This window comes from Quercus suber, unplaced genomic scaffold (genome assembly GCF_002906115.3).
Source record: "Quercus suber isolate HL8 unplaced genomic scaffold, Cork oak 2.0 scaffold_123A, whole genome shotgun sequence".
Lineage (NCBI taxonomy): Eukaryota > Viridiplantae > Streptophyta > Magnoliopsida > Fagales > Fagaceae > Quercus > Quercus suber.
This window is the reverse complement of record NW_027071806.1, coordinates 296,453-310,978: the sequence shown is the minus strand read 5'-3', so window position 1 is coordinate 310,978 and position 14,526 is coordinate 296,453. Positions and strand designations below refer to the sequence as shown.

The 14,526-nt window shown below is 34.4% G+C and overlaps 1 protein-coding gene across 1 annotated transcript; it reads left to right on the top strand.

Annotated features, from left to right (window-relative positions):
• Positions 1–4,422: 4,422 nt before the first annotated feature.
• Positions 4,423–11,278, top strand: LOC112010785 (exosome complex component RRP41-like). Its single transcript, XM_024043153.2, has 7 exons — positions 4,423–4,656; positions 6,924–7,002; positions 7,283–7,385; positions 7,472–7,592; positions 8,455–8,543; positions 10,297–10,446; positions 10,818–11,278. The coding sequence occupies exons 1-7, from the start codon at positions 4,515–4,517 to the stop codon at positions 10,905–10,907; spliced, it is 774 nt and encodes a 257-aa protein (XP_023898921.1). The 5' UTR covers positions 4,423–4,514; the 3' UTR covers positions 10,908–11,278.
• Positions 11,279–14,526: the final 3,248 nt, after the last annotated feature.

Sequence of the window (14,526 nt, the reverse complement as noted above, 5' to 3'; positions counted from 1 at the left end):
CACTTCCTAGGCTTTCCCACACTCTCAGAAAACATGACCACTAGTTTCTTCCCCTATACTGCAAGCTTCACACTTATCTTCATCAATGTCCTGTCGATGACACAAATTTGCTTAACATCATTAAATTAGCTGTTAGTCACGTCAACACTTTCCATCCAGGAGATAATAACAGAAACTAAATTGACATGATACTAAAATGTTAGGGACCAAATTAACAAAATTGAAAGGTTAGAGGCCAAATAAAAATATGGTGTAAATGATAGGGACCAAATACATAATTTACCCTTAATTTTTTTTTAATGGCCTATTTGTAAATTTGTAGGTTAACTTTGAAAATCTTGTGAAGTTGTTGTGAAGTTTTTTATGTTCCTAGTTTTTTTTTTTAGAGAGTTTTCAATTTATGGTGTTTATTCCTAATAATAACTCTCTAGATCTCTTATTTAATTATCAGAGACTTTACAAGTTGAGCTAATTGAAACTCATTGTTGTGTTCCTAGATTAAGTCTATACAATAACTATGAATTTCTTTTAATTTATTTGAAATCTATAGACTCTATACAAGATGTCGAGAACTATGAATTTATATTGTCAATTAATTTATTTGAAGTCTATACAGTAACTATGAATTTGTTTTCATTTATTGAGTCAAAAGTCCACTGTATTAATTATGAAGAAAAAAAATCCGCCACATTCTCTTCCGTATGAATATGATATTACCCTTATTAATGACTAAAACTATTCACATATTTTCCCCTCATAAATAGGAGCTAGTATATGGTGTTCCCGGCATATATGCCAGATCACTCACATACTGGCGGGTCTCATAGTATGTGGAGCTCGCTTGTGTGTGAGAGACCCGGCATATATGCCGGGTACAAGATATAATTTTCTTATAAATAGAAGCTAGTATATAGTATTCCCGGCATATATGCCGGATCACTCACACACTGACAGGTCCTACAATGTGTAAAGCTCACTTGTGTGTAAAGGACCCAACATATATGACGGATACAAAATATAATTTTCATATAAATAGCAGCTAGCATATGATGATCCCGGCATATATGCCGGGTCACACACACAGGAGAGAATGTGACGGATTTTTTTTCTTCATAATTAATACAGAAGACTTTAACTGATATATTATATAAATAGAAAAAGGCTCATTTATAGAGAGAGAGAGAGAGAGAGACTAGCTCATTTAAACTTCAAAGTTATCAATTTAGGGCTTAAAAAAAATATCGGGATCAATAGTTTGACGTGACTCTCTCTCTCTCTCTCACATGATCATTATCATTGACATGTGAATGGCAGCTAAAATTATTAATCAATAGAAAAAGGAGGCAGGTGATGGACTGGCAGTTAAGTCATGAAGAGGACGTGTACCTTCCCCCCCAACCTCCTAACTCAAATTCTGGTGAGCAGTGAGGTGAGTCGTGAGAGTGAGACCGTTATCTACTACAGTATTATATGCGAACGTAGTATTAGAATTTTTTTTTTTTTGTCAACAAGTAGTATTAGAATTTAGTAGCCATGCCCATATGCTTCACGAAGTATATTCCCGATCATCACGGGAAAGGCAATATTACAACAACGTGGGACATTACAATATTTTTTTCGTATATTTGTTTAATTTGTACATATCCTTGCGAAAACAGTAAGATTATTATTTGAAGATTATTTGTTTTGCACACCATGCAGGTCAACTCTATCATTTTAGGCCTAAATTGATAACTTTAAATGAGCTAGCCTCTCTCTCTCTCTCTCTCTCTCTCTAAATGAGCCTTTTTCTATCTATATAATATATCAGTTAAATAATATCTATTTAATGTTCAATATTTTATTCATCAAAAAACAAAAATTAATGTTCAATATTTTAATTTTTTTATTTAAAAATTTATTATTCTTATTTTTTATATGATTAATTCACTTAATGTGATTGGGTTGGATCATGGGTACAAGGTAAGGTAGGTTTTAAGGTTCTCCCATAGGCACCCAACATATGACACGAGGAGTGTTACATTGGTCATCGGGTTGGTAGTTTCTTGAGAGTACTAGTGTCCAAGGGAGAGGATGATCCAATGTTACCACTACCGAGGCAGGTGGACTAAGGCATGCAATGCAATCACACATCACATAATGCAAGCACACAACATGGAGTGAATGCATGAAGCACACAAAAAAATGATAATTATCAAATCATAAAACAACAAAGTACAACTAGTGTAAACTATTTGGCCATTCTATTATAATTTTGGAGTCCATCACTTAATATCTCGAATGGAGTTCTCATTGTGAAAAACATGACACGAGGTGGTGATTTGTAAGGTGGAGATTCAATTGTAAATGTCTTTCCTAACCCAAGGGACTAATATTGGAGTTGCCGCTTAATTTAATTTACAATAAAAAAAATTAAGAAAAAAAAGCCTTCAAATTTTTTATTAATATGTTAACATATTACGAAAAGACTTTAGAAAGTAAACAAGCACTTTATGGCTTTATGTTCAAGATACAAGTTAAAAGATAAAATACAAGACTTAATTCTTAGTTACAATTTAATGAAAAATAAGATTATAAAAAGAAAATTTGCATGGATATGATCGTTTGGAGACTAAGTTGTGGAGTGGAAATGTGTTTGTCACCCATCTCATCTAGTAGTATAATTAGTCTCATGGGTTACATAACATGCATAGACATGTTTACATAGCTTATCCATTCATCACACAATCAATTAACACATATTGTAAAAAGAAAAAAAAGAAAAATTAATGTAGTCCACATATATCATCCTCCACGAAAATTGAAATTGACAATGATAAAAAAAAAAAAAAAAAAAATTTAACTGCAAAATGACACATAAAATGAATTAAAAGCATGAATTTAAATTAATCACAATTTTATCCATAAAGAATACACATAGTCCTAATGCCTAAGAATGCATAGACATCATTAGTGTGCAAAAGAATGTGTGATTATGTTCAAGAGATTAAATTACAAATTTCACTAAATACCTATTGATCAAATTCATAACCAAAAATGCAATTAAAATTAAAACAACACATTTATATATATATATATATATATGTAGGGATCGAATTTGAGCACTTCTACTGTTGAAAGAGTGGACTCAAGCCCGGTTAGCCCATTACAATGAATTTGTAGAGAGCGGGTTCAAGAACTCGGCCCTAGCAAACGGACAACGCCCAATGTAGAATTCTCCTCCGTTGAAGGCTGGCGCACCGGGGTTACCCTCTAAGGTCGACAGTGGTCTCCCCCCTTTTCTCCCCCCCTTCATTTATCTGTTTCTTCCCCTTATATAGCCCATTTCCTCACAATCTCTTTCTTCCACCTGTTGATCATCCACGCCCCTCTCTTTTGACCGTCCGTCCCATCAGCCACTTTACCAGTACTCATGTGAGTTGCAACAACTAAGACTGCCCTGTCCAGAAGTCACATCCCTATTAGTGTGACCAGAGGGTTAGGTGAGCGCATTTAGTGTGGAGGTGACAACCTATCCTAGGCTTGCTCCCCCACTTAATGTTGGTCTCGGTCCTCCGAGGATAGGGTCATCCTCGGTGGGGCTTCGAGCAACTCAGTCCTTCATACTTCGTCTTTGGACGCTCCTTTTTCCTCGACATGGGCCCTGAGCCGGATGTAAAGTGGGCTGGGGTTACTAAGTTCTCAGGCCCCACAATATATATATATATATATTTTAATAAATATAAACTATGATTAAAAATTATAATTTAATAAACATAATGCAAAGTAATATAATAGAGATTAAATTGACTATCTAGATACAAGCCATTATCTATGTTGTTGTAGCGTATGATGTTGAAATGTTTGATTTTCAATTTTGATCGACTCTTTTTTTGATTGGGTAACCCTAATTTTGATTTTTTTGAGTAAACAATAATATTTATTAGAACACACATGAAAATAATAATATTAATATTTTAAATTGGGTTTATAATATATTATATAATCAGAGTACAATTACAAAAGGGCCTAATTTTTTTTTTTTATTCATGAGAAGTTGAGAACATAAACAACCGATTTTTAAATTTTATAAACTCCAAACTATCCTATCAGATTATCATAGACATGTATATCCATGAATTTTTATTTATTTCATTGAGAGTTTGTGACTAACAGGATTTAAGGGTTTTTTTTTTTTTTTTTTTTTTTTAAGAAAGGTTTTAGTTTATTTTAATTAGTTTCTCAAAATTATTTTTTTTTTTTTTTTTTTTTTAAAAGAAAGGTTTTAGTTTATTTTAATTAGTTTCTCAAAATTAAGGCCTCTTTGGGCTAGTGAAAGGTTCGACCTATTTGATCAAATCCATCTGATCGGGTTTAGGTTGACCCATCTCTTTTTACTGGTCCCACAAGAATTAATAAATCAAAACGCAACGTTTCAAGTAGCGAAGAAAAAAACACACAGCGCACTCTGTACTAAAACACAGCTTTGGGAATCAAAGAAGAAGAAGAAGAAGAAGAAGAACGAGCCGCCGAGAATGGCCGGGAAACCTGGAACGACTCCGACGACTTACTCACCGTCTCCGACCACCCAGAAAACCCGAAGACCCATTTTCAATGAGAACGACGTGGATTGGGTCCGACCCGATGGCCGTGGCTTCCACCAGTGCCGACCCGCATGTACTTTCTTTTTCTTTTCTTTCATATATTGGATTCATATTTCTTTTTGTCTTTGTTTTTTCAAAGTTTTGTTTTGCGTTTACCAATGATAGTTTCTGGAACTTTTGGGTTGGTATTGCTTGTGGGGTGCTTTTCAATATGATCAGTGTGGTCGATTTTTTTTTTTTTCAAAAAAAGTTAATTTTTATGAAACTCGATTTGGTTTATCACTTTATTTCATGTGGGTTTTGTGAAAGAAATAAAATTAGCATCTGGGTTTTGAAGATTTTCATGTTTGTGTATGAAAAGGACTGTGCTCTTGTGTTGGTTGTAGGTGTGTTGTGAGGTTAATGGAAGTGATAATCACATGCATTGGATTGTTTTGGTTTGATTCACTCTGCTTTAACATTGTCAAAGCTGTTTCATTTGTTTGAATTCTAGTTTCAAATTGTCTGTCTGTCTTTCTTTTTCTGTTCTTATTTGTTTTGTTTATTCTATTCTTCTATCCTGCTATGCTTTTCATTAACTGGGTTATGAGTATCTTATTGCCTCGTTGTTTCCATTGCATGGACTATGCTTTATTGTGTTTGGTTGAAGTAAATGCATAACCACATTATGAGTTTCCTGCTGTTTCTGATGGTATGGGAGTTAGGAGTTTGATGTTGTTTTCTGAATCTGTGTAGTGTACTTGGTATCATTTGATTCCTTGCTTTGTTAATAAGAGTATGATGTCATTGTTTGTTGGGGTTCTACGATCTGTTGTCTGTTAATGCATGAATTTGGAGGACTTTGCATGTTTAACATTACAATTGTGGCTTCGTGAAGCATGCTTTCTCTTCATCCATTTGGTGATTATCTATATTATGAATTTTATTTATTCTTGGTTACTGTTTTCATCTAGAACTTTTAACTGTATACTTACTTAAAAAAAGTTTTGTCTGTATACTTTGGTTGATCTTCTTCACACCCTACCTTAGTCTATATCTCAGGTCTTGGAGCATATCTTATGATATCTTAATACTGTACATTAAAAGTCTAAATTACATTTTTAAGGATCTCCCTATCACAAATTTACCTTTTTGATTCACATCAAAAGAAGATGTAGTGATAAAATGCACTTGGGTGGCATCCAATGTGGGGGATAGATCTTTACCACCTTAGCATGACAGTTTGTGTAATGACCTGCTTATAGAAATTAAAGCATTTGATATCATTAGATGAAAACTCCTTTGCAGGACTCTGTGGATTACCACTTTATGGAAATCCCAATGTTTATCATTGCTTCAAATCTTTCTGTGTCTTGATTTTTTCCCCCTTAAGCTGATGGTTGCTCATGCTGGGAAATAGACATGATCCCAATGCTATAACCGCAGCCTTGAAAGAACTGATAGTCTGATATGTTCTATTAACTCTTACTATACTATTAACCATAATGCTTATGTATCAGACACATGCACGTTGAGTTGACTACAGCATATGAAGCAAAAAATTAGGCAGCTCAGCATCGCATCACTTGAAACTGTTCACGTACATTTTCTTTTGAATAATGATATTCATATTAAAAGAAGCTTTATCTTTAGTCTAGATGTCATTTCCACGGCTTTGGTTGTGCTATCTTCTCTTCCCTGGTTCTACTTTTCTTTTGGGGATGAATATAATCTAGACCTACTATCACTACCAATTTTTTTTTAAGGCTCTTGTTTCCAAATCTGGCTTGGCACTGGTGGTTTTTGGTCCTGAAAAGTGATTAAATAAGTCCCTGGTTGCTAATCCTATTGTTTGCTTCATGGATATGCTAAATTCCATTGCTTAGATGGCATCATTATTGAAAAGTTGAAGTGCCTAAAATTTTTCTTGTGCATGACTGCATGGAGGTGTTCAAATTACACAAGGTTTTCATAATGCAGCAATATTCACCTAGTCTTTGCAACTATTTTCTGTTGGCAAGTTAGTCTTAACCGCTTGGAGTGAGTATGTCAAGGATAGATGTGAGTCTCAGGCTTTGCTACTTGTTAAGTTGTCATGGGTGTTGAATCATAGATAAGGAATGTTGCTACAGCATTCAAATGTTGTTCTTCTATTAAATAGAAGCCTTATCACCTCTGACATAAATTGTTTTGGAGCTTTTAACCATGTAAAAGTTTAGAAGATTGAAGCTTGTAGAAAATATTGAAGCTTGTGTTTTGGACTCTTATTTTCATTGTAAACTTTTGCTAAAGTATATGCTTCCTTTTATGATTAAATTATGACTGGTATAGAAGGAATAAAAAGGTGTTGGTGGCTTGCAGTTTTTAGGACTGGTGCTGTGAATGCTGCTTCAGGATCTGCTTATGCAGAGTTTGGAAATACCAAGGTTATTGTGTCTGTGTGAGTATATCTTTTACCTCACAAATTGTGTTTCCTTGATACCCTGCTTTCTTTAGAATGAATTCTTAAATAAATCCATACTTTAGTTATCCCCTGCTGCCTTCCCAAAAAAAGAAAAAGAAAAAAAGAACAAAAGAACAAAAAGTTTTCTGCAAGACTATCATAAATTTTTTAATTTTCTGTAATAAATATTCTAGCAAGATATACAATAGGCAGTTCGATTCATATTTAGATTCAAGGAAACTTAATTAATGTTTGATCTGAGTTTTGGTTGGTTTAGATTTGGGCCAAGAGAAAGTAAGAAGGCAATGATGTACAGTGATATTGGGCGGCTAAATTGTAGTGTCAGCTATACAACTTTTGCTACCCCAGTCCGAGGACAGGTATGTAGGATCTTTCACTGTGAACTTAATGTCTGCTATTTGCCATCTTTAATGATTGCAGTAATTTTTGAATTCCCTTCCATTAGGGATCAGAGCACAAAGATTTTTCCTCAATGCTTCATAAATCTTTGGAGGGTGCAATAATCTTGGAAACTTTCCCCAAGACAACTGTAGATGTTTTTGCATTGGTGCTGGAATCTGGTGGCAGTAAGTATGAAGTTTCAATTAGAATTAATATAGTAGTCTTATAAAAAGAATTAATAGAGAAGTCTATTCATGAATGACTTAGCTTATGGCAGTGAATGACTGAAGGTTGGGGTTGGGGAGGTCTTAGATCCAGTTTCTAATGATAATAATAATAGTAATTGTGATTTTCAATAAGTAGAAATTTAATTTCAACAGAAACTAATTGTGGTCAATTGTGTCTAAAATGATATTGATTCTTAATAGTGAATATATATATATATATATTTTGATAAGTCTTAATAGCGAATATATATAATGCAACCATTTGTAATTGTCAACCAAAGCTTCCACTCATCATATCTCACCAATTTAGAATGGGAAATTCTCACTTCTGGTGTAACAAACTTCAAAAAAGTGTATTGGGTGTCCTAGATTAGCTGCAGATATATATGGTAGCTCCATTGTCATGACCCTTTTTTGATACTCCTTTGAAGCATGTTTGCTATGTTATGGCCATGTTATTGGGATAAAATTATTATTTTTAGATAATTTGGTTGCACTTGGCCAACATATTTTGGACTTATGATGGACATATTAGATAAAGAATTTCCTTTATAGGGTGTAATTGTTGAGAAAAAAGCTATGGTGGTTTAATTTCAACTATGGAGAACAACAAAGTAACTTCTAGAAATATATAACAATGGTTTCTAGTGCGTGTTTGTGTGTGTGTACATATATAGAAATGAGACATAACAATAGTTTTTTTTTGTTTATGTTGGAGACCTGTTTTTGTTTGGGCTACAGTTTCTGACAATATATTTGAGTTGTAGGCAGTGACATCGCTTTTGAGTTTGTTGATGAGCTTTATACATGTTCACCACAGGTGATCTTCCTGTCGTGATATCATGTGCAAGTCTTGCCCTAGCAGATGCTGGGATTTTGATGCACGACCTTGTAGCCTCAGTTTCTTTGGTATGCATCTCATCCAGACACTACTGTACATTTTTCAAAGGATAGTTAAGCATGATGTAAAAATCATTTGTTACAAACCCATGAGTAGAACTCACCCTTGAAAATTGGCTTGCAAGAGGAGGGTGCTTAAGAGTTTATAAATACATGGTTAAGTTCATACTTAATTCATGTAGGACACTAGGATCATAACATACTGCCACGCTTTATAGCCGACGTACATGATGGCTTACTCTAGCGTCACTGACCCAAAAGTAGCCCTTTCTCTTTTAGTGACTCCACTCACCTATCAATTATTTCAATCTAGCCTCTAGGTCGCTCTCTCTGGGATCCAACCACAAAGCCACAACTTATTTGATCTCATACTCAATGAGCTACACTCGATTATTCAAGGTGGTGGTTGACTTTGATATCAAATGTTACAAACCCATAGGTAGAACTCACCCTTAAAAACCAGCTTGCAAGGGGAGGGTGCCCAAGAGCTTATAAACACATGATTAGGCTTAAACTTAATCTATGTTGGACATTAGGATCATAATCATTCCGTAGAATCTAATAACTTTTTTTTCCAATTTAAGTTTTATTATACCTATAATTTTGTTTTCTTATTTTCTTTTTTAATTTACTTATTTGGTTAGTAGTGAGTAGTGAGGCATTTGGTGTATTGATATATCATTTTCTCACTTCTCTAAAATTCTCATCTCAACTCTAAATATTTATTTACCTTGATTTTATTGCTAAACACACAAAAAAAAAAAAAAAAAAATTATTGCTAAACACAATATTGGGGAAAAATCCACTTATTAGCTCTAAAGTTATCTGGGGAATTCACTGTTTGTTCTTGCTAATTTATTTGAAGGGGATCAAATGATCTCTTCCCTTGGAAAGGTATTTGGTGGCCTTTTTTGTTTGGATAGAGGCATGGGAAAAGATACTTGTGAGAACCTTATTAAGTTGGTGTTTCTTATGTCAATATAATGGGGATATACTCTAATAAGTGAGGGGATATTGTAGTGACCCAAAAAGGAGGGCCTTGCATTCCATGAAATCCCACATCACCTAGGGAAGCACATGAGAATATGTTTATAAAGAATAACCTTCCTTCAATATGTAGAGGCCTTTTTTCCAGCGCAACTTGGGGAAGAACGAAACCGTGAGGGGTATGGGTCACAAAACGGACAATATCTACACAGTTAGGGCGGGGTCATTACAGATATACTCTAATAAGTTGGTGTTTCTTATGTCAATATAATGGGAGATGGTTGACCATCTATTGCTTCATTGCAGTGTTGTCTGATTTGTGGAGCTTTGTATTTAGAACCCTCGGGATTCATTGGGTTTTATCGAAAAAGTTATTGTCCTTTTGTGTGAATGGAGGAACAGGGTTGGTAGGCATTTGTTGGATATATGGAATATGGTTTCGTCATGTTTGATGTGGACTATATGGAGGGAATGTAATCAACGCTCTTTTGAAGATGCGGATGGTACAAGTTTTCAACTGCTAGCAACCTTTACTAGTTCCTTATATGAGTGGTCGTGTGCATGGAGCTTTATGAACAGTGATTCCATACCATCTTTTATAGATACATTTGTCTTTTTGTACATAATCTTTACTTGTAATTCTGTATGCTTCTTTGTTATCTTTATGCATGAAGTAGCCTATAAAAAAGAAAAAGCAAAAAAAAAAAGCACGTTTTTATAGATCTATTTTGCGTATCAAATAATCACATCTTGTGTTTAATTCTTTGGTGCCTAGTCTTGTCTTGGTAAGAACCTTGTCATCGATCCTATTTTGGAAGAGGAAAGCTACCAAGACGGAGCCTTGTTGATTACATGTATGCCTTCTCGTTATGAGGTCACTCAGCTTACTGTCACAGGGGAATGGTCAACCCCAAAAATTAATGAGGTAAGTCTTTCAACTGGAATAATCTCTTATTTTTATCCTCATCTAGAAGAGTTGTGCTATATAAGAGAATGGAATGAGTTCCATGATTTTGTCTAAATGCAAGGTTCTATACATTGAGGATTGGGTGGTGGAACTTGCATGCTCTCTGGATCAATAAAATCCTTTCATTAAAGTCACCTAGTCAAAGTGAAATTGAACCTGTACCATCAAGCAGTTTTAATCAGTGCTTGTACTCCTAACTATACATTTATTCATGGATCTATAGGGTAGTTCTATAATGGGCCAATCCAAAAATATCTCATTTGTTTTATATGATAGCATCAATAGTTTGGATAGGGCCTGAGTGTACTAATATTGCTTTTTGCAAGCAGGGGATGCAGCTATGCTTAGACGCTTGCTCAAAGCTTGCAAAGATCATGAGGTCATGTTTGAAAGAAGCCACTTCCACTTCACAAGAATAGGGAAATTTTTTCTCCAAATTTTTATATACAGGTTGCAGATTTAGCTTCTTTTTTTCCCCTTGCTCTCTCACCCCCACCCCCCACCCCCCCCCCCCCCCCCGGCGCCCAAAAAAAAAAAGAGGAAGTAAAAAGAAAAATAAACTTTATAGATTGATTACTGGTTTAGTTTGGCGTATTTTTGGTGGTTGCACATTACTTAAACCTGATTTCTTTGAATCTGCTGCATATTTATTCTATTTAAATTCAGTTCACAATGCAGTGTGCATTTGAACTTTTAAGGGAATTTTTTATTTTGGAGAAACACTTTAAGGGGAATTTAAGTAGGCCATTCCAAGTTATAAAAATATTTATCAATGTGTTTATGGGATTTAGTGTATTTGGTGACAAATGGATTGGGTTCAAGTCAGAAACATATCTTCTTAAACGGTATTCAAAGCATATGACTCTTTCCTAATCTTTTTCAGAGTTAGGTTAACAAGTAAGAGCATTCACATCAGATCAGCTATAGTCTTCTAAAATACATTTGCAGTGCAAATTTTACACATTTTGAGCAAAAAAACACCCACATCAGTGGTGTAAAAATGTGTAAAACCGGTCATATTTTTCCATGAGCTACAGTACCTGTGTAAATATATACGGGTATTGTAGCTCGTGTATATATTAAAATAATATTATCTGTTCGTAGCAATTTTTTTCTCTCTTCTCCGTGCACAACAATCTCAGCTCCTCCTCATCTTCTTTTCCTCAAATGCACACAAACACATCCATACAGACAAATCAACATAGAGATACATTTGCTCAAAAAAAAAAAAAAAAAAAAAAAAAAAAAAAAAAACAGAGATACACAAACACACCCACACACAAACAAACCCAAACGGACAAATAACAAAGAGACAAATCGGTGCTTATCGGAACGATCGGTGTTTGATCGGTGCTTGACTGGAACGATTGGAGCTCGTGGGTCTTGCTTAATCGGAGCTCGTGGGTATGGGTTTTGCCTGATTGGAAGTAGGGAGATCGGTGCTTGTGGATTAGAGCTAGGGAGATCGGAGCTGTGGATCGGTGCTTGTGATTGGAGCTGTGGATTGGTGCAGCTGTGGATCGGTGCTTGTGATTAGAGCTATGGATCGGAGCCCGATCAGAGCTAGGGAGATCGGTGCTTGTGGATCGGAGTTAGGGAGATTGGAGCTGTGGATCGAAGCTTGTGATCGGAGCTGTGGATCGGAACTTGTGATCGGAGCTAGTGTGGATAAGACCGAGAGGGAGAGAGATGGGTATAGAGAATCAGAAAAAATGGAAAGAGAGAGAGATAGAGCGCGTATAAAAGGGGTTAGTTGAGAAATAATAAAATAATTGAAAAAATTGATTATTTAAATAAAAGAGGTGATAGAATAGATGAATTGATGTGGGTGTATTGTAAGAGTGAACGTGTAAAATCGAAAAAGTTGTGTTTTTTCGTGTAAAATAGACAGAAATTTTACATGAGCTGATGTGAATGCTCTAACAACCCATATTTTTTCACATGCAAAAAAAGGAAAAATGAAAAGATAATACTTGACAATTAGGGTGAGCGTCAAACCCAGCTAGAGTTGGGCCTGACGTATATCACAACTAATTTGTATCTTTGGGCCGGTCAAATCAATAAACATACCTTTCTGACCCGCTTCCGTTGCATGCCTAGCAAAACATTGAAGAGATCAATATATTTTTAGGTGCAAAAATTATCCGTCCAATGGCAGGAGGGGAAAATAATAATAATAATAATAAATAATTGGGACCTGACTGCAGAAAAGTCTAGAAGATGAAGCTCATCCCGAAAAAAAAAAAAAAAAAAAAAAAAGCTCTTGAAGATGAAGTGTTGAAAACTCTCAGATATGATAGTCACATTTACTATAAGGAGGCCATAAATTATGATTATAGCAAAGTGCCTGAGGTAAAGAGGTACATAGCTTTTGTACAACATGGACTTCAAAACAAGTGGGACTCTTTGGGCATTTGAATAAGAAGAAGTCACAAGCACACTAAGGAGACATTGATTAATTAATTAATGGTCTTATGGCCTAACCTTTGCTCTCTTCTTTTTCTTTTTCTCTTTTTCCCTAGGTGGCTCCCAATCATTTGTAGCATGAACAGAGCTTAAACTTTCAGTACTGTATTGTCACACCCTATTAATTTATTGTGCATGCTTTATTGATATATATATATATATACACGTGTGTATTTTTTTTCCCTTTGACCAATAAAATATACAGATTTTGATTTTTTATGAGAAATTTCCAGTGCAATTTGCCTTTGGTTGAAGAAGGATTAAGATGCTTCTAAAAATCAAGGAACCACTAAATCCAAGGGGATTTTTTTTAATCATTTGTCCTTAAGGCTCAATCCGAGGTTCACAATGTGCTTTTGCATGTGGTGCATTTTATGATTTTTTTCCCCTTTTTGACCAATAAAATTATAATAAAGATTCAATGTTATAAAAAAATGGATAAGAATTCAACCAAGGTCATACATGAACTCTTCCACAATATGATAGAAGGAAGTCCTGTCAATGACTCAATCCTATTCCTAGGTTTTGCAAGGAATACATTCATAAACAATAGTAATATGGTAGCCGATGTTCCTACAGTTGGACTATATCTAACTTACCTTCACTGGTTCTTTGCCAATTAAATTCTTATAAATCATTTGAGTAATATTTATAGATTAATTTATTGGGCAAACAATTATTTTACTTCTTAACGTTTAGCGTATTTGTCAATTCACTCCTTAGACTTTGAAAAGTATCAATTATAAATCTTTTGAAGTTTGTATGATAATCTAATTTAGCCCTTAAAAAACTACTAAAGAAAAGAAGACCCATTCGGCCAAAGACCTTAGAAACCTTGCTTTTGCCTTTTTTCCATTTTTTCTTTTATAATCTCTCTAGCTAGGAGGATCACTTGAATATTTCAATTTTGTATTCTTAAATCATTTGTTTATCTTAGAAAGTGTGTAATTTTTTTTTTTCTTTTAAGAAAGGTCATTCAGTATATTGTCTTTTGAATTTAAAAAAAAAAAAACCAATTTTCAAAATCACACAATTTTAATTAAACTTAAATAGAAATATAGAATAGGTTTAAAAATTGTATTAATGACTTTTCAATGAACTAAAGGGTAAGTTAATATAGTTATTATGAAATATTTGGTACACTGGAATGGTGAAGGAAATTGTAAGTTAGGAGAATTATTAGAGCATATTCGATACAATAGTTTGGAGTCTGGGTTTTCTTACTAAGTATGACTGACTCAAGATTGTTGACTGTCATTATTGAATATTACAAATAACGAAGGCCAAGTCAAAAGTTGCAATCTTTTTATTTTTAATTTATTATTATTATTATTTTTTTTTTTAAGAAAAGGAGAGAAAAGTTTCCTTGTTGGTGAAGCAGTCTTGTTGGCTGTTGATCCTTAAGACTTAAAGAGTGTGGACAAATGAGAGAGAGAGAGAGAGAGAGAGAGAGAGAGAGAGAGAGAGAGAGAGAGAGAGAGAGAGAGAGAGAGAGAGAGAGAGAGAGAGAGAGAGAGAGAGAGAGAGAGAGAGAGAGAGAGAGAGAAGAAGAGAAGAAGAAGAAGAAGAAGA